The 21151-nt window shown below is 44.4% G+C and overlaps 1 protein-coding gene across 1 annotated transcript in view; it reads left to right on the top strand.

Annotated features, from left to right (window-relative positions):
* The window catches only part of Nfkb1 (nuclear factor kappa B subunit 1), an 89864-nt gene that overhangs the window by 45286 nt on the left and 23427 nt on the right, over positions 1–21151 (top strand). Inside the window, exons 7-11 of the mRNA XM_051165985.1 lie at positions 6254–6417; positions 9892–10050; positions 11239–11343; positions 14361–14452; positions 16054–16192. Coding sequence (XP_051021942.1) covers positions 6254–6417; positions 9892–10050; positions 11239–11343; positions 14361–14452; positions 16054–16192 — 659 coding nt within the window. The remainder of the gene's footprint in view (positions 1–6253; positions 6418–9891; positions 10051–11238; positions 11344–14360; positions 14453–16053; positions 16193–21151) is intronic.

The raw sequence follows: 21151 nt of genomic DNA, 5'->3' as shown, positions 1-21151 counted from the left end.
GTGTCTAGCACTGTAGACCAAGCCAGCATTAGCTACTGGTATAAAATAACATGAGTAGACTTGCCACTATCTTTCTGTGGTTTGACATCGATTATTTTATTTAGTTCTGACTTGTAGGCAAGAAGTTTAGGAAGGCAGCCAAAATTATTTCTTAGGCTTGTCAATACTAGAAATAGAACCAAGATAATCTGTTTCCAATAATACAGATTAGGCCGGGAGTGTAGATTCACAAGCAAGGCACCAATCCAGAGCATCGAGATATGTGAAAACGACACCAAGAAGACACACAGCTTTGAACACATCAAAACCAAAATAATCTCCTTTATTTACAGTGCCTTTCATATCTTCTTCTCGGTTTGAATTCTCAATAATATAAGGGTTTTTTTTTTTTAATTTATTCACTTAACATCCCAATTGCAGCCCCCTCCCTCATCTCCTCCCAGCCCTACCCTCCCTATGGTTTTTTTTTTTTTTAACTTTTAGTTAGCTTTTATTGGTCTTCTTGTTTCTTATTCACTTAGACTTCACTGCCTTTCTTGATTTAAAAAAAAAAAATCCTGTTTGGTATTTTTTTTTTACCTAGAATGTTAATTTTTTTTTAAAGCAACATTCTAGTTCTTTGAAATTTTTCACTTGGTGGAAAATGTCTGTGCTTTTCTACTTTGCTGTAGGCCACGTCCACCAACAGTCACCACACCCTATTTATTTCCTGGCAACCTGGGTTGAAAGAGATACACAGTTCTTTATTTTCCCTCTCAACTAATTTATGAAGCATATAGCAGTTGATAGGCACTTAACGCAGTGGTTCTCAACCTGTGGCTCAGGGTTAGGGTTAGGGTTAGGATGGCCTTTTCACAGGGGTCGCCTAAGACCATAGGAAAACACAGAAAATCACATTATGATTCATAACAGTGGCAAAGTTACAATTATGACATAGCTACGAAGATAATTTGGTACTTGGGGACACCACGACATGAGGAATTGTACTAAAGGGTTGCAGCATTAGGAAGGTTGAGGACCAGCGATCTAGAGGATGTACAGATAGAAAATCACAAAGGTGAGTCTCTGGGCTCCCTCCGCAGAGCTGCTACATTGTATCACTGTTGTACAGACTCAAACTAATTGAGATTGGCCATTTCCTGTAGCTAAACATTAGCCGGCAGAAGAGGTGCTGACTGGAGAGGATTGGCCAAATATGGGATTCGGTAAAGGGGTACCGTTCCAAGTTGAGGTGTGCACTGTGAGTCAGGGGCTGCTTTTGAACCCTGTGAAATCAAGATCCAAGTCTTGAAACAACAAAGTCCAAAGAGGGGTCACTTGTGAGCCCCAACCCAGGGTCAGGGACTCAGACACATTAAAACTTCAGCGACACTGACAGCTTCCAGATGGTGGCCACATCTGGCCTATTGCAGCGGTGTCACTTTATGTGAGGCTGATGCCAGCCTCTGTCCCACAGAGTTTGGTTTTGCAGAGCAGTGCAGTCAGGCTCTCCAGCCTCGGGATTCCTCAGCACTAACGGAACGGTTTGTTGAAACAAGAGTTCTGATTCCCTAGGTTTGGATCAAGCCTCCAAAATTTTAGTAAGTTCTAAGCTAATGTTAATGTTGCTGGTCTAAAGACTCCCACGTTGTAATGTGAGAGTAACAAGCAAGGCTGTGGTTCCAGCCCTTTACCAGCGGGTGTGGCCCTTCTGTTTTTAAAATGTTGTTGCTACAGTATTCATCCTCTCAAATTTTCATTTCTGTGAATTTTGATAATCATATGGCTGCTGCTGCCATTAAGTATGCAATGGTTCAGAACCCCCGAATCTCCTTCTGCCTCTCTATAGTCACTTCTTGCCTTCCACTCCACTAAAGGTCCTCACGTATATTGATGAATTTCCTGTAAATATAGTTTTGCCTTTTCAGAATTGTAATCACGCAACCTCTAGCTTTCTAAAGCCTGCCTCCTCCCACTCAGGAGTATGCACATAAAGCCTGCGTGTCGCTGCTACAGGTGCCTGCTCTAGCCTCCCACCAGGTACTCTGTGTGTGCACTGCTCTGATGCCCACCGCCTGTCATCCACTCATCTCGTCAAGGGCACTTGGTTTCTTTCCAGGTGTTGAAGATAATAAGGTGCTTTGTATATGAGCTTAAGCTTTCATTTCTCTTGGGTAACTATTGAGGAACAGAATAACAAGGACACAAGCTGCTAAAATGATATTTACAAAAAAGTGCCAAGTATTCTCTAAAGTGGCTAAAGCATTGCATATATGCCCTATGTACTAATATCTGTAGTGCTAACAATAATCTGCTCTCGTCTTCTTTGATATTTTATTCTAAATTTTCAAACATATTTGAAATACAAGAATATCATAATGAGCTGCTATTGTGCCCATAACTCAGTACCAACAACTAAGTATTACCTCTCCAAACTTGATTAAACACATTCTTACTTAAAAAAAAATTTTTTTTTTTTTTTTTGGCTATTAATATCTAATTCCATTCTGGTAGGAAGATGTTTTATATAATTTTGTATCATTTTCAAGTTATTGATGCCTATTTTATGGTTAAAAACAAACCACTGTTACTTTAAAAGCATGCTTACTCCTGTCTGGTGGAGTAGACAATCTGTAAGTGTCAGTTGGGTCCAGGAGTTAGAGTATTGTTCTAGTCTTATGTCCTTACAACTTTTTGTTCTATCAATTACTAAGAGAGGGATATTAAAAATCACTGGTACATTTATAGGTTATGTCTATTTTTTCCTTTCATTGTTTTAAGATTTTTACTTCCTATAACGTAAAGTTTTCTTGTACCAGGTGCATAAATATTTAGGATTCTTTTTGTAGGAGGTTGGGTTTTTTGTTGTTGTTGTTGTTGTTTTGGTTTATTGGTTTTTGGGGTTTTTTTTTTTGTTTTGTTTTGTTGTTGTTGTTTGATTGGTTTGGTTTGGTTTGGTTTGGTTTTCCGAGACAGAGTTTCTCTGTGTAGCGTTGGCTGTCCTGGACTCGCTTTGTAGACCAGGCTGGCCTCGAACTCATAGAGCTCTGCCTGCCTCCCTGAGTGCTGGGATTACAGGTGTAATATTTAGGGTTCTTAAGCTGTCTTGATGAGTTGATATTTTTGTCACTACAAAATAGTCTTCTTTCATCCTTGGTAACGTTATTTTCTCTAAAAATCTTCCTCGGCTGATAATACTACAGTTAGGATGGTGCCACTGTACGTAAGATGTTATGTGAACCTAAGGGTGGCACACTTTCTCTTCCCTGCTCCAGGCCTGTGCTGTCATGTCATGGACTTTACATCTACTTACATTATAAAATCCACAACACATTTGTTTTGTGGGGCTTTTATTTCCCTAGACAAAACAAACAAAAAACTTTTTAAGTAACTTGTATAAATTCGGGACATGACTCTTACATTTGCACACATTAGAATTTGCACTGCTCTTCACCCTGCTTTATAGGTCAAGATTTCTATCTGGTATGGCCGCCTCCGGCCTGCATCACTTCCTTTAACTTTCCTTGTATTGCTGATCTGATGCTGATGGGGTCTTCTTGTTTTTATGTTTGAAAAGTCTTTCCTTCATCTTTTCTGTCCAAAGGTGTTTTTTGAAGGGCCAAGGATTCTGAGTTGACAGTGTGTTCTTTTGTGTCCTGGTTTTATGTCGATTTACTGTCTTGGGACTTGACCTGTTTCCAGCAAGAGCTCACTGTGTGTCTTGCCTTGGTTCTGCTGTGCGTGACATTTCTCTAGCAGTGTTTTGGACTTGTCTTCATCAGTAGTTGTTAAGCAGTGTGAGTTGTTATAGAACTGACTGTAGTTACGATCTTCTTAAGTCTGAGCTTCTTAGTATTCTCTGGAGTTACATTTTTATTAAATCTTAGAACTTTCAACTGTTAATTTCTGTTCACTGCCTTTTTGTCTGCTCCCCCCTTCTCTCCGTGTGTGTGTGTGTGTGTGTGTGTGTGTGTGTGTGTGTGTGTGTGTGTCTTTCTCTCTGTCTCTGTCTCTGTCTCTGTCTCTGAAACTGGGGTTGAATTGGCCCCATCACTAAGGAAATACCCTCTGAATATTCAATCTGATGCTTCATGTATTTTAAGGCTCCTTAGTCCAGCCCTGTATCGTCTATGAGAACAGTAGCTTTTTTTCTTCAACCTTAATGGGCTTCCTCACAAACATCAGTAACCAGCTGATGTTCCTGTGGCCTTTTGAGTATCCCTGGCGCTTTAGCTATAAATCTTAGTCTCCTTAACCTCGAGTCTTTGCCTGTCTCTGCAGCTGCAGGACCCTGGCTGGCTTCCCGTCTTGCAACCTGGGCATTAAGCCAGGTAATTGTAAGAGTCACTTTACTTCTCTTTTCTTAAGGATCACTGTTCTGTGTCACCTGTTCCCCGGAGCCTGACAACCATTTTCTCATGTGTTTTGGTTATTTAATTCTGGAGGGTCAGTCTAGGTCTGCACTACTGCACTGTGGCCTGTGGCGGACACTGATGTGTGTATTGTTTACTAGGGCAAGTCCTTCCTTCATGACTCACATAGGAAATAAGCATGATGATGACTTACTCCACATGTGAAGTTAGGCTGCCATAGGAATGTGCCGTGGAGAGAATGTGGCGCGCAGCTGAGGTGTTGGTCACTGATGTTCTCAGGAGATGGCCCTGTTCTCCTCATGGGGGGCGGTGTGCACAAGAGTGAGGCCCCAAAGGGTAGACTCGAGAGCTGTTGTTCTTGGAGGCCTGCGTGGACCTCTGAGCACATTGGCAGGCTGGGGCGCACAGCTGTCTGTGCTGCTCCCTCAGGCATTCACTGAGGACCCGCGTGTCAGCCTGTGCTCTAGAGCTGGAAATCTCTGTCCTGAAGGAGCTGTGGAAATACAGCATCCTTACTTCTCGGTGTGTCCATGTGACTCACTCCACATCTGGGCTTCTGTATATGTGTCTTCAGCCTTCAGCTCTTCTCTTTTCTTTCCCCAGCTTATATAACCTTGGCACAGTAGCTTGTTCTTATTTATGCAGCCAAGTTGTCCTATCTCTGATTGTAATTTTGTATTATATTTAGTAAACGTGTGTGTGCGCGTGTGCATGCATATGCGTGTTTCTGTCTGCCTATATCTTTCTGTCTATGTGATTGTCAGGGAGGAGGCTATCTGTCTTTGTGTGTATCTCTGTGTGTGTCAGCATCAGAGGCCAGAGAACAACTTGTGGGAGTTGCTTCCTTCCTCCTACTGTGTGGGTCTGTGTATTGAACTCACATCCTTGAGCTTGGCAGTAAAGTGACCTTACTAACTTAGCCATCTTACTGGCCCACATCTTTTCTTCCTTCTACCAATACCTATTTTCCTTTCCTAGTAAAAGTCCTTACAAACATCTGTATGGCTTTGAGAGACCTGAGCCCTGAACTCTTCCCTTTGAATCCATTTGCCACCTATGACTCTGCTCCTTTCCCTCAGCCCTCATGCTGCCACTGTTGAAAACACCAGAGGGATCCTGCCTTGAGGTCTTCATACTCACCAGAGAGGTCCTGCCTTGGGGTCTTCACACTCACCAGAGGGGTCCTGCCTTGGGGTCTTCACACTCACCAGAGAGGTCCTGCCTTGGGACCATTTCTGCAACTGTGCTATTCACCATTCAAAATCCACTTCCTCCTCTTGCCTCCCTCAGGGCTGGTTCAGCTGTGATCTTTTCAGCATCCTATCAGGGTCCTCCCTGTTCAGCCTCCCCTACCATCTCACCTACCCCATTCCTGGCTCTTTTCCTTTGGTTACATGAAGTTCTATGTAAGCGACACTGTGAAAAGTACTTGCTTGCTGTCTGTCATCGTGATAGCATGCACATTGTGTGAAAGCAGAGTAAAGCCTCATGAACTTTCCTTAGTAACACATATATGCAAATGCACCCCATACCCTTGTGATTTGGCATCGAATATGCTCTGAGACCCAAGGGGCTTCAAGTTCACCACCATCTAATCTACTCACCCGGTTTAACCTGGCCTGACCCACATGTGGCGAGTCTCAGTATAGGGCTCTCTGCAGACATGCTAATGAGCTGAGTACACGGAGCATCACAGCCCTGCCAACAGTGCGGTATGCCGTATATCGCCCTCATAACACAGAATCCCAGATGCTGATACGCATCTAACTTGGGTCTGTGTAAGATGCTGAGTGCATGTGTATTTTTTCAAAGTGCTCTTTTCTGAACTGAAGCCCACTCGCCAGTCATGGCCGCCTAACTTTTTGCTCTTTTTGCTGCTACTCTTTACTGCTTTCCTCCAGCTTTGCAAACCTGGGAATACTTCATGTGACTAAGAAAAAGGTATTTGAAACCCTGGAAGCACGAATGACAGAGGCATGTATACGGGGCTACAACCCTGGACTTCTGGTGCATTCTGACCTTGCCTATCTACAAGCAGAAGGTGGAGGAGACCGGCAGCTCACAGGTGAGCAAACCTTACCAGCCTCGCTTAAGGCCTTCTCTCTTAACGTGCAACTGTGAGCACACCAGTCTGCCGGAGGGAAGGAGCTCGGTGCGATTGAGTCAGTCCTTTTTCACCCGGCACCCTGGAAGAAGAACAGCCTCGCCACAAAGACTTGGCCCACTTCGTTCTCACCTTTCTCCACACAGCAATGATGTATTGTAGGCATATCCACTCTGCTCCCTCGTGTCCTGTGTGTGCTCACGCTCAGTGTGTGCCCACGCTCTGGTGTAACAGAAGTAGGCGAGTAGAATGGGGAGAGGATGGGAGAAGACAGTGTTACAATGCTCCAGAGAAAATGCAAGTTTCCACTATTGGCTTTAATTAAACAATGTAATGGGACTGTTATACAAATTTTTACCAACAGCTTGAAGAATTTCAGGCTAAAATAACCACAAGGAAAAAGAAAAGCCAAATTATTAAAATTAAAGATGAAAATCAGGGGAATGTTTCCAGAGGTGCTGGTAAAATTCAGAGATTCAGTAGGGCATGGTTTGAAAACATATTCCAATAAATTAGAAAATCTTACAGAAATTCACAGATACATTTGACCTGCCAACACTAAATTTTAAAGATATAAACAACTTACACAGACCTAAAACAAGCAATAAAATGGAAGCAGTAACAAAATGTCTCCAAACTAGAAAAGGCTCAGTCCTAAGTGGAACCACAGCTGAATTCTACCAGGTCTTTGAGGAATTAACACGAATTCCCCTTAAACAGTCCCATATACTAGGAAGGAAAGGAACATTACCAAACTTATCTCCTGAAGCCAGCGTTACCTTTTATACCAAACTCGATGAACGTGCAACAGAAAAAGAGAAAAGAACGAGCCAATATTTTTGATGAATGTGGACTCATCAGTTCCCATTAAAATGATATAAACCAAATTCATCAACACATTAAATTGTTGACAGTTACCAAGTTGGCTTCATTTTTAGAATAAAGCATGGTTCCACATATGAAAACCAATAAATGTAAGGCATAAATAGACTTGAGAACAGAAATTACATGTCATCTAAATAAATGCAAAGGCTTTGGACAGAGCACAACATTCCTTTGTGATTTTAAAAAAAATTAGAAATAGGAGAATTATACCTCAATATACTAAAGGCTATATACAATAGACTATAGCCAGTATTACCTGAAAGGGAGAAAACTGAAAATATTTCCTTTGAAAGGAATATTTGAAAGTGGAGTAAGACAAGGTGTCCCTTTGTGCACTCTACTCAACGTGGTGCTTAAAAACTTAGCTAAAGTGATAAGACAGGAGAATGGAATTAAAAAAATCACACAAATAGGAAATGAAGAGGTCAAAATGTCTCTGTTTGCAGACAATATAATTCTATAAGTGAGACCCTCAAAAGTCCACTGGAAAGGCTTAGATATGATAAAATATCAGGGATACCAAATCAATATACAAAACTCCATATTTTCCTTTATCGACAGTGAATGTCCTGAGGAGGAAATCAGCAAAGGTAACAGCCAAGCATAGTCACAGCCGTTCTCAACAGTGTCAAAATAAGTAAATGAAATTCCTGGCACTAAACTAGCCAGGTGAAAAGACCTTCACAATGAAAAATTTAAGACACTGAAAAAAGAAACAGAAGAAGATACATGGTGGAATGGTCTCCCGTGCTCCTGAGTCGACAGAATTAATATCTCAAAAAATATTACCAAGTGTGGTCTATAGATTGAATACAATCCACATCAAATCCCGATGGTGCTCTTCATGGAAATAGAAAAAAAGTATCCTAACATTCATATAGGAGCACAAAAGGCCTCAGGTAGCCAAAGCTGTGGGATAATAAAAAATATTATTAGAAGTATCGCAAGTGCAGAGCCATGGTACCAAACCAGCATGGAACTGGCATTGGACAGACGTGCGAATTGGTGGAATGGGAGACTTGGGAATAAACACAGCTATCACCACCTGATACTTGAGAAAGGTGCCAAGATATGCATTAGAGAAAAGGGAGGCTGTTCCACTAGTGGTGCCAGGAAACTGGATAGAGCCCCGTCCCATCCTGCACGAAATCAATTCAACATGGACCAAAGATCTTACTGTAAGTGTCAGCGGTCTGAAACTGTCAGAGGAAAACATGCAGAAAACATGTCACGGTGTAGGCGAGGGCTTTCCGAAAAGGGTTCCAGCAACTCGGGAAATAAAATCAAGAACTAGCAAATGAAATTAAAACGCTCTGTTCAGCAAAGGAGACAAAGGAGTGAGGAGACAACCTTCAGTATGAGAAAGAGCGTAGCTGTGTAGCTGACAGATCAATATCTAGGTTATAATTAAAAAAAAAAAAAGCTCAGAGTTAAATTCTAGGAAACTGAACAACCCAGTGAATAATAAATGGGCTAAGGAACAAAGGCGGGTTCTCAAACAGCCAACAAACATGAAGAAATGTTTTATATCCTTGGTCATTAAAACTGCTTTGAGATCCCGTCTCCCTCCAGTCGGAGTGGCAGCCATTAAGAAAACAAGCAGTGAGAACTTGGCATACAGTTCAGGTGGTATAGTTCTAGCCTATTGCACAGGAAGTCCTGGGTTTGATTCCCAGTGCTCCTTAAAAGGAGATAGTGTAGCTCACACTTGGAGTTCAAGGTCATCCTCAGCTGGGTATAGCAGATGTCTCAGCAGGTAGTTCACACAGAGCCTGCTGGCCTGAACTCAGCCCCCAGGACCCACATAGTGGAAGGAGAGAACTCCAACTCCCCCCCCAGAACCCTCCCTCCCCCCTCCCCCCTGCCCTGCGCAGGGTGCCCTCTGACCTACACACACGTGTTGTGGCAAACAAATGCAAAAAAAAGTAAGAAAATCAAAGTGGAGATGCAGGGGGAAGGGGAGGGAGGGGAGGGCACGGGGGGGGGGGGGGGTGAACTAAACTAAAAGTGGAACTGCCGCATGGCACAGCTCTACATTCCTACATATGTTTGCAGAACTCTGAAGTCAGCATACTATACATACATGCTTACCTGCACATACATGTTTATTGCAGCTATATTCACATTTAAAGAATCACCCTAGCTCTCCATCAACGGATAATGGATAAAGAAAATATGATATATGTTCATCACGGAGTTTTACCCAGCCATTGAAAAGAAAAAGAAACATCATTTACAGGGCAGTGTGTGCAACTGGAGATCACTGTGTCAAGTAAAATAAGCCAGACCAAAAAGGACAAACATCACATACTGTCTCTCTCATTTCTAGATCCTAGATCTTGTACAGATACGTACGATTATTTGTGTATGAGTGTATATAGTACATGAAAGTAATTTGTTGGTAGGGAGGGGACTAGTGGGTGTGGGGGAGGGGAGAAAGGAGGCTTTGAGGCCATGTTCTTTGTTTGGGCTTCCTGAAAGTACGCGGTGTTAGGTGTTCACACTCTGCCCTGCCCGGGTGTGAACACACTGTCCTGTGTGGGCCCTAAGACAGGGAGAAGGAGCTCATCCGCCAGGCGGCTCTGCAGCAGACGAAGGAGATGGACCTGAGTGTGGTGCGCCTCATGTTCACAGCCTTCCTTCCCGACAGCACCGGCAGCTTCACTCGGAGACTCGAGCCCGTGGTATCAGACGCCATCTACGACAGCAGTAAGTCCCCAGTCCTGAGGCAGGGCAGCTGCACCCCAGCCCCGCCTCGTCACTCACAACCCAGGGTCAAGGCCTGTACACAGTGGCTTAACCACCTTGAGCTTCTAGTTTATTGTCTTCCAAGTGTGGGTACTGCAGTCTAGGGCAAAGGGTTGGTGTCCAGGAAGCATCTTAAGACATGTCAGCCAAGATGACACCATTTCCTCCGAGGGGGCTGTTATATTCCTTACACGCCAGTATATGGCTGCAAGGATAGATTGCTGGTCCTTAAAAACGACCTTAATGTTTGCCCCTGGCAGGCCTGAAGAGAAAGTAATAAATAGACAAATATTATTCTTATCTGCCTTTATCCCTACTTGGTAATAGATCTATTAAAAGAGGAACTTGAAGGTAACTAAATGAGTAAGTAGTATGTCAAAATTCTCTTTCCGTCTATAGATAGATAATTGTGAAGGGTTTTCAGTAGCCTGTAGCATTTACTGTGTAACTCTTTTGTTTGGTATACACTGGGCTTAATAAACAGTTGATTCAGAAACCTCTCAAGTACAGTACATTGAACAGTTATAGAATATGATGCCCTAGGAAACCCCATGTTCCACATCCATCTTCTGGTTGATTTGTCTGATTTAAGCAAGGGTGAAGGGAAGTGAAAAGTGTATTGAATGAGAAAGAGTCTTACCCAACAGAGAGCCTTGAACTGCAGCTGTTGGAGTTTTTAAAGGGGGAAGCTTTGCCCTCCTCACTGGTACAGGCAGCTCTGCCCCAACCACACCGAATGCTAATTTAGTCTGTGGAAAGGAAACAGAGCATCTTCATTTTTCTTTGCAGAATTAAAAAAAAAAAGCAGTTTTAAGAACGTGCTTTTCTGAACTTTTTAAAGCATTCTGTAAGTGGCATAAAGTTAGCATGAAACCAGCCGCTGATCTGGCAATTCTGGAAGGAAAGGAAGCTTTTTCCTTCCATGCCAACCTGTGTTAGAGGGGAGCTATTCCCTCCTCACCTGCTCCCTTCCGCCTCACCTATTTGGGGGATGATGAGTGGCCTAGACCCAAGAAGTGTTCCAAAGACCCTGAAGGCCTTTCTTGCTCTGTGTGTGTCTTTGTGAAAACAGTAGGAGTGAGCTCACCCATCCAAACCGCGCAAAGCTGACCCTAACAATGATGTGCATTGCTTTCTCCCCTTGATCAGAGGCCCCCAATGCGTCCAACCTGAAAATCGTGAGAATGGACAGAACAGCAGGATGTGTGACCGGAGGGGAGGAAATTTATCTTCTCTGTGACAAAGTTCAGAAAGGTACGTGCACACCCTGTCTCCAGATGCGGGGTGTAGTTGTCACGGTCATCTCTGAGTCACGGTCATCTCTGAGTTGCTCACGGTGGACCAGGAGGGTTCTCCTTTTGTTGTGGGACGTCTTAAAAACATTCCCGAGTGTAAAACCTTCTGTAAAGGCTGCCTATGTAGTTCACTCCACCGCAGAAGTAAAGAGCTGTTCAGCATGTGATACACTTACTAAGCTTTGTTCCCTGCACTCAGTTAAAGCAGCTGTTATGATCTGAGTTTTATATGACATAAAATTACAGATTGTTTTTGCTGTGCTGTGTTGTAACGTGGCGCGAGCTTCCCCAGTCCCTTTCTCATGTCACTGTGACGCCAAGTAGAAAAGGGAAGGATGGCACACACAGGGTGCTCGGCAAATTTCCCCCATTTTGTGCTTTGAGAAGTTCTCAACTTTTACCATCGCCCCATACTGCAAGATTGGGAAATTTATAAAAACTGAAGGGGTAGTTACTTTCCCAATCTTTGTTTTAAATAAAAACTATAAGTAAATATTGTTTAGTTTTAAACAAGTTTGCTTAGACTGGTGTCGTCGGGTTTCTGTCACTATGATAAACATTATGATCAGAAGTCACTTGGGGAGGAGAGGGCTCAGCTCTCAGTTTATCATCATAATCCAGGGAAGTCAGCTCAGAACAAGAAGCTGGAGGCAGGATCTGATGCAGAGGCCGTGGAGGAGTACTGCCTACTGGCTTGCTCCTCACGGCTTGCTCTGCCTTGCCTTCACACCCAGGACCCAGAGCCCAGGGGTGGCTCTGCCCATAGTGAGGTGGGCCTTCTCATATTAATTACCAATCAAAAAATGCACTGTGGGCCAGTCTGCTAGGGACATTTTTCTCATTTGAAGTTCCCTTTTCCCAAATGACTCTGGCTTGGGTCAATTTGACATAAAAAAACGAATACCAGCATAATTGGTATCAGTCTACACCCAACCCACTGAACCAAAGTCATACTCCTTTCCAGAGCCTGCACATTCCATGGGCAAAATTATTTGTATTTAATTTTTAATATTTATCATTACACTGAAATATCTTAACATTGGAGCCCTTAGGAGATTGGTTGTTCCATTCTGCTACAGTGGCTTGACCATACCATCCTCTCACTACTGTCCCTAATGAACCTGGGGTATCTGAGGGCCTAGGGGCCCATGCTAGTGTGGCCTGGTTAAAAAGGTGGAGTCAAAACCCACCCTTGGGTGGCAATCTGTGCTCTGCAGACTCTGCCCTGGGAGAAACAACCAGAAATAACAGACCACACTTCAGAGAGATGTGGTGCGACTGTCCTACGACCAGTTCTTACTGTCAGGAGGCTATATCCAGAATGCCACGCTGTCCCCAAACTGAGTGCTCTGGACCTCCTCATGCCCTCCCCTGAATTGGAAGACTTCCTAGCAAAAGATGTCACCAGAAAGTGAATATAACTTGTCACTAAGCTATGGTCTCCTGGCTCTGAGATTTCAGATGCTCTTAGCCTCCTCTGGGAACCATGGTGTTGGTGGTCATGTAGAGGTGCCTGCAAAGGGCAGAAAACCTTGTGAGAAGAGCTACAAATGATCAGCATGTGCAGTGACTTAGAATTTCCTCCACACTGCACTACTAAAATAAAAACATGATAAATTAAATGTTAGTATCATAATACAGCTGCAGTTCCCTGTCACATATGTAAGTAAAATAAAAAGACTGGAGGTGGGAGACAGATGGTCAGACAAGGAAAATGACAGGTGTCCTGTTCTACTAAGTCTGAGATAGAACTACCCAAAGGCAAAGGACTGGACCAGAAAACAATGAAATGGTTTATTCAATCCAACGTGTCTAAAATTATATCCAAATAGAAGTATCTGCTTCCACTAGCCAGCAGTGTGGCCTCTGATATGAGCTGAGTAAAGTCCAGGAAATGCTGTCCTAGACTCCATGTCACAGTTCTGCAGAGCTAGGGCCTATGACTAGAGAGTGGAAAACAATGTCATCTAGTTCCATCACAAGAGGACATGGCCACCAAAGTGTTTAACTCAGATGCTTATTAGGGAGTCCTGACGTAGTATAGGGAGGTAGTACAGTAGAGCATGCAGGAGCTAGGATGCTGCATCTGTGTGTTTACATTCTGGTTCCTTCCTTTATCAGCTACTCCACCTCGGATAAGCTACTTAAGATACTCTCAGGGACTGACAAGATGGCTCAGGAAGTAAAGGCACTTGCTGCCAAGCCTGACAACCTGAGTTCAATCCCCAGTAACCACATGATGGAAGGAGAGGGCCAATGACCTCTTCTGTATGCACTTAGCATACACGTGTACGCCCACGCACGTGCACGGGCACACACCAGTAGACTCCAGATTCTCCACTGCAAAGTGAGGGCAGCATCAGTATACCTACATCCTAGATCTGGTCTGAGGAATAGACGAGCTAATATTTATGCATAAAGCACTTAAGAGAGCATCTGCTGTGTGAGAAGCACCATTTATGTCAAGGGTTATGGTGTACATCTCCACATTGGGCTGAGTCACACCTACGGGATCTGATCTTCCATCAGCCTTCCTATTCGAGAGAAGGTGGATGGCTTAAGAGTGAAGAAGCAGGAAGTTCCTGTGTTGACTGGAACAAAGCTTATTTGAGCGGGTAAATCTAATACTTCGCCACTATGAATAAGTAGTAGCTCTCATTCCTGGGGTAAACAGCGTGTAAAGAGTTGGTGATCTGTGAAAACTTTAAATGGTGCAAATCTCCTGGTATTAATTCTTTTTGAAACATTTACATTTATATGAGGTAGAGCTGTGTGCTAACTGTGCTTGCTGGCATGCTCAGCAGCATTGTTGCACCCAGTGCAAGCACATGCCTGAACATGACTGTTTGTAGATGCCATGCTCAGCAGCATTGTTGCACTCATTGCAATCACATGCCTGAACGTGACTGTAGATGCCATGCTCAGCAGCATTGTTGCACTCATTGCAATCACATGCCTGAATGTGACTGTTTCTAGATGACATCCAGATTCGGTTTTATGAAGAGGAAGAAAACGGTGGCATTTGGGAAGGATTTGGGGACTTTTCCCCCACAGATGTTCATAGACAGGTAGGTGTGTTATTATTGCGGATTATTTTAGTATGTGTTCTGCCTTGGTGAAGTTCCGTGCTTAATTTCCACATATTAAAAAATAAACCATCGTAAGGCTCTTTAACACCCATACAGCAATGCTATTTTTATGGCTCTTCCAGACAAGTACCCTCACATAGAGCTGCGGGCAAGGTGCCGCTAGAATGCTGACTCTGAGAGCCTGGCATGGTGCCTCAGGTCCTCTCCAAGAAAATGTTTAAATATTGAACACATGGCAAAGCCTGTTAAAAAGGAACTGTGCTGAAAAAATGTGAAGGGCTGAGGCTAATGCCATCCTGATGGGCCTGGGTCCCCGGGCTGATTATATGACCAGGGATGATATGAAGATGCTGAGCCACCACAGTAACGGTCACTCTTTGCTAGTGACTGAGAAATGGTGTTCTCAAAAAGTTGGTACCAAACCAAATATTAACCAGTAAGTTTCTAATTAGATAATGGGTGTGCCTACGTGATGGAATATCATGCAGTAACTGGAAAAGGAGGCTCTAAATGAACAGAGACCTCAAAATAGAATGCTAAAATAGTTTATCCTCAAAATAGAATGCTAAGATACTATATGTAAAAACAATTCTGCGTTCACATGCACAGGAAGCCCGAGAAAATAACAGCAGATCCCGCTAGGAATCCACACAAAAGAAGTGCATGAGCGAATGGGAGATACGAAGGAAAGGAGAATTGTCAGTGTATGCTGTTGCAGGATATTTGATCACACTTTGAACCCTGAGATTGTGAACTGGGAAACCCTGTTTCTGGTTGTTGTGTGGCTCAGCACTAGCACACACCTTTAAGGATTAAATAAAGTCAACCCTGGGTCAAGAGGCAGGGCAAGCAACCAGTTGACAGGAAGTGAACATGGGAAATACCATAGAGAGTGAGAGGAAGTCCAGAGGATTGATAGATGTGCAGGAAGTAGTAAGGAGGGACATTGAGTTGAGACTATTTAAGACAGCGTGGAGAAGGAGAAAAGGCTTTTTCCTTCTGGAATGTCAGGTGAGTAGGAAGGTCAGCTGGGTACTTTCTCTGCCTCTCTGCCTCTCTGAGCTAGCAGGCTTTCACCCAACATCCAACTCCTGAGTCTTTATTAGTAAAATCAGATGTTTGGGATTTTGCTTAAAAACAACAGTGTGCCACTGTGTGTTTCTCCTATAGTTTATGAAATCTTGATCCTTATGAATATACACATAGAAAATGAATCTGAGTGTGTACAGTTCCTAGCTATGCCAGCACTACCCCCAAATCAGCATATCACGCCTCCAGCACAACACTACTTTTCTGTTGGCATTGATGGCTGCAGGCTGACAGTGGTACTCTGGGTCCATCAGCTTTCATGCCCAGTCCTTCTTGTGCTGCTGTGAATGAGGCTTGTAGGGCTGATTTGAAAGAGAAATAATGGAAGCAATATCATAAGTATGGGAATAACATTCTGACTGGAACTTTCTCCAGGTGCTGGGTTTTAGCACACTCCATTTAAGCTTAGAATATGAATGTCTGCATTCAGGATGTGCCTGGTACTCACCGCCACGTCCTACACCAATGCTTGGGTCTTTTGTACTCTGCAGTTTGCCATTGTCTTCAAAACACCAAAGTATAAGGATGTCAACATTACAAAACCAGCTTCCGTATTTGTTCAGCTTCGGAGGAAATCGGATTTGGAAACTAGTGAACCGAAACCCTTCCTCTACTATCCTGAAATCAAAGGTACCAGGGGCTGTTTAGACTCTTGTGGTTGTTCTGAAAGATCAGTAGGTTGCCTCCTTCATACAACCTCCTAGAAGTGGCCTGGGCGTGTGGTGCTTATTTTTAGAGACAGAGAAGGTAATATATTGAGGTCATAGAATTAGCCCCAGGCGTTTATGAGACTGTTATTGCTGCCAAACCTGTGTGAGAGTCAGACATTTGACAACTTATCTTGGAATATTAAAATCTAGTATCGAGCCAGCAAGATGGCTCAGTGGGCAAAAGCACTTGCTGCCACCCCCTGATGACCTGACTCTGATCCCCAAGTCTGTGTGGTGAAAGGAGAGATCTAACTGCTAAAAGATGTCCTTGGACCTCCACAGGCATGCTGCAGGATGTGCAGAGTGAGGGAGGGAGGAAGGGAAGGAAATGTGGAGGGAGGGAGGGAGGGAGGAAGACAAAAGTAATGTTTCTTTTGGCTACTCAGCAGCCCTCAAGCATTAAACAGAAAACTCAGCCACCATACAGCACAGAACTATAAAATGAGATAATCACTATACGTTCCTCACAAAGGACACATCAGGGAAGGTGGACTATAGCTAAAGTGCAAATTAAGATATTTTCTGAAGTGCTAGACATCCTATTCTCTGGGCCTTGAAGATGTTAGACAGATGTTCTACCGTTGAGTGGAAACTCTAGTTCTCAAATTATAATACATACCCAAAGCGAAGCATCCACAAACAGTATGAAACTGTGGTAGAGACAGCCCTGCATATCCTTTGCGCTAAAAAGGCCTCTGAAAAAAGTCCTCAATGAGAAGCCATTTGGGATGTTATTGAAGATGAATAGAAGTCAAGGCTCTCTCTGTTTACAAAAGGGCAGAGGTGTGACAGCTGGCATTTGTCCTGGGAGAAATGGTTACTGTGAGTGCTGTATGAACTGAGGGAGGCTTGAGGAGGCGAGGGAGGCCAGGCCCAGGCAGGGGTAGAGTGTTTGGGTGGCAGCTGAAGGATTTCGCATTGACTACACCTGCCTGAGTACTGTCTGGAATGACATTGTCAGAATGATGCAAGAGTCGGGGGGGGGGGGGTCAAGTGGCGAGCAGGGGGTAGGGTTAGAAAAGGTTCCAGTGCCTGGGAGTGAGCAGCCAGCAGACACTGCCACGGTGGAGCTGTGCAGACCTGAGCCTTGGGGGAGGGGAAGGGAGGAGAGTTCCAGCTTGGAAGTTCATGGTACAGTTAGGTGGATAAGAGTGTCAGGGGAGAAAAGTCTGAGGGTGAAAGAGAAGCTCAGTGTAAACCTGTTTCAGTTGGGGTCAAGTGCAGGGAGGAGGCCAATCAGAGGCATGACTCAAGCGGGAGGAGGCTCTGAAAAGAGGCAGCATGGTGCTTGGTACCTCTGTTCTGTGAGCTCTGTGACTTTGGAGGGTACACAAAGGACTAGGCCCCGATAAAGTCAGAGATGTCTGTGTCAGAGGGAGTGAGGCTGGGGAGGAGGCCAGCAGCAGGACTGCCACCAGCAGCAGGGTCCTAGCTAAGGTTGGGAACTACAGAGGTACAGGTGCACCGAGGCCCACAGTGGGCACACGGTGACGATGACCAAGGACCTGATGTGGTGGAACCATTTGGAAAGAATTTCTGAGTGAGTGTCCATGTTTCTTTCTGAGGTATGACCTCCCCTGCTGCTGGATCAGCTGAGTTCCATGGCTGGCCTACTTCCTTCCTCCCCATCCTGAGGTTTTTTTCTAGATCCTTCTGTCCATACAAGGCAATGTGAAATCACTGCCTTACCTGAAGCCCTTGCCCTCTGAAAATAGGAGGGAAAATGGAGTCCATCTCTTGAAATATACCTTTAAAATAGTGTTGTCTTTGCTGGTACAGAATGCTGAGAAGAAGAACATGCAGGCTACCTATGGCAGGATGTGAGCCTAGAAGCAAACTTTGGTTCCCAGGGGGCCTCTCCTGAATCAGAAAAGTTCAATAAGAAAGGCCCAGCTTCCTCAGTACTCCATCCCAGCAGAAAAGGAGCTTGCTAATACCTGAGTGAGAGGATGGTGCTCACTGAAGTCTTCATTTCATCATACACAAACTTTAAGCACACACCCTCTAGGTCACCATGAATACAAATGCAAACAAAGCTCCATAGAAAGCAAAAAAAAATGTAAGGGTTAGAAGTGGCCACTGAGCTCCAATGAAAGCGCGACTGTCATGCATATATTGCAATCAAGTTGTTATATTAGATCTCTTAATTATGGATAATCTTGTTTTATTAACTTTCTGAATTTAAAAAAAAAATCTTTTATTTTTCTAATGTGTAGGCACCAGTGTTTTGCCTGTGTGTATGTCTGTGAACACATGCATGCCAAGGCCTGAAGAGGCTTGGGCGAAGGGGGTCAGATCCCTGAAACTGAGGTTTTAGGGTTATAAGTTACCACGGGGGCGCCAACATAACTAAAAAGGATAACAATACATTAGGTCCCATCAAGTGCAGCATTAGACTGATTCAAAGCCTTGCCCTCTCGTTGCCAGCATCACCCACCCTGACCTCTACCCCTCTAGAGTCCTTCACTGACCACATCTTACAAGTACTTCTTGGGGACAGGAAGGTCAGGGGTGACAGTTAAAATACCCAAGTGAGGGATGGTTGTGCACTAACACAAAGGAAGGCCACAATGAGTTTTCAGTCAGAAAAGCTGGAGGTCAGGACGGAGAAGAACAGTTGCGTTTGACGTTATAAAAGACATGACCAAGCTAAATGTGGGCAGTTTCCAGAGAACCCAGAAATCCAGAATGAGGCGTTTTCAAGGCATGGCACAGGAAAGGTCGGCAGAGGCTGGGCAGATGTCTCTCTGTGCTGCAAAATCCCCAGCTGTTAGCAGTGGCACTATTAATGCAGTGTTCATGTGCAACACTGCTTTTGGACTGTTTTCCCAAAAAGTAGTAGTTGCTGTGATAAAACGTCATTAGACTCTAGGTCTGACCTTTACTTGGCCCAGAGATGACAAAGTCACTTAACCATCCCAGGTTCAGCTTCCCCTTCTATGAAAGGAGATTCCATAGAAGTGGCTATGAGCTTCTTTCTAGCGCACGTATTTATAGTCCACCCTGTGGGACTGCTGGGAAAAGCAGATGGCGAGGCTGAACAAACCGACTGGGAAAATCTCCTCCTTCAGTTCTGTGGAACTGAGACTTGCAAGTTCCTTTACAAGGGCTCTTCTGTGGTATTTTCTTAATTGGTTTCTTGTCCTTGAAGTAATCCTGCCAATGGTATACCTAATATTTTGAAATGCTCTCTTAAAATTCTGGATTTGGAGACTATGGTTGAGCAGTTAACAGTGCTGATTGCTTTCTCAGAGGACCTGAATTCTATTCCCAGCACCTACCTATGCTAATTGTCAGCAGTTTGTCACTAGCTCCTGGAGATACTGCTCCTTCTGGTTTACATGGGCCCTGCTTACATGTGGCACACACGCACACAGGCACAGACACAGAAATAAAAAGAAATTTTACAGTGAACAGTAGGCATCTCTACTTTAAAAGGTAAAGGGAATACACAGGAAAATATGAGGCCTCTTTGCTAGAAACCATGTCAGCAAATAGCATTTGAGCTGGGAAGGCAGCTCCACGGGTAAAGCACTTGCCACACAAGCATCGGGATCTGAGTTCAAATCCCCAAAGCCCACACAGAAGCTAGACATGCAGCCTGAGCGACTGTAACTCCAGCGTTCTCACCCAGATGGGGGTGGAGGCAGGGGTGTCTTCAGAAGCTCGTGAGCCAGCTAGCCTCAATACACATCAACAAAGAGCCAGTCTCAAATGAGGTGGAAGTCGAGGACCAACACCAAGGTTGTCCTCTGCCCTCCAGAAGCAGGCTGGGCAAACCTCACGCCCCCCCTACACATGGAATGGGGCATCTCCTCTAAAGACGCCTGTTGTGTTTCATGTTTCTACAGTGGAATCCTACTCTGTGTGAGATCAGCAGTTTGTAGGCTGACAGATGAATATTGCTGTTAGTTTAGGCATAACTGGTGGGGATGCTTTATATTTCTACAGGCCTTTAGTTATAGGGTAGCCAGAGTCTCTTCATCCCATGTTCACTCCTTTTCTTCCTAATCATGCTGGCCTGTCCAGGCTTGGGTTTTTTGAGACAGGGTTTCTCTGTGTAGCCTTGGCTGTCCTGGGCTCACTTTGTAGACTAGGCTGGCTTCGAACTCACAGCGATCCACCTGCCTCTGCCTTCCAAGTACTGGGATTAAAAGCATGTTCCACCACCGCCGGCCCAGGCTTGGTTTTAAAGGGACTGGCATAGTCCATCCACCATGCTAGTCTCCTTTCCTCTTTGAGATGCAGGCAGTGATCCAAGATAGTACATAACCAGCAGCCTTCTGTCTCACCATGAGTTGACAGAGCATCCACAGAACTAGAAAAGTCGGTATCTTTCTGAACATAAACAATGGTGAAAACTGCCAATGAAAAGTCACACACAGGGCAGTTGCTAAGTATTGGCCTGTTCACTGCATAGAGAATACCACATAGATTGTTTAAGGTAAACAAAAATGCCACCTTCACTTCTCAACCCCAAAGACAAAGAAAACAAAACAAAATGTCTGCTAGGATACACAGACCACAAAGGGAACCGGAACAAAGGAACAGGAACACCATGGCAGATCTCCACACAGTGACAGGACTGAGAGCCTAATGGCTACTGGTCACAGGCCATGATAGAACTGAGGACATTGTGACTGATGATCGCAGGGCAGTAACAGAATTAAGGAGGACATCTGGGCTAGCGACAGTGGGAAACAAAAGAAATGCAGAATCCTAAGAGGAACAGCAGACGGAAGTCTCAAAGCACCTGCATCTGGACAGGCCACTGTCCCAGAGGCAGTCTCTATGTTTGAGTCTGAGCCTCTGGGGGCCAAACCCTCAGTGGCAGGACCTGGAGGCCTGCTGCGTTTCTCTTGTGACAGTAACCAGTAAG

This window comes from Acomys russatus, chromosome 23 (assembly GCF_903995435.1).
Source record: "Acomys russatus chromosome 23, mAcoRus1.1, whole genome shotgun sequence".
Classification (NCBI taxonomy): Eukaryota; Metazoa; Chordata; class Mammalia; order Rodentia; family Muridae; genus Acomys; species Acomys russatus.
The sequence above is the reverse complement of the archived record's forward strand: the minus strand, read 5'-3'. Positions and strand labels throughout refer to the sequence as shown.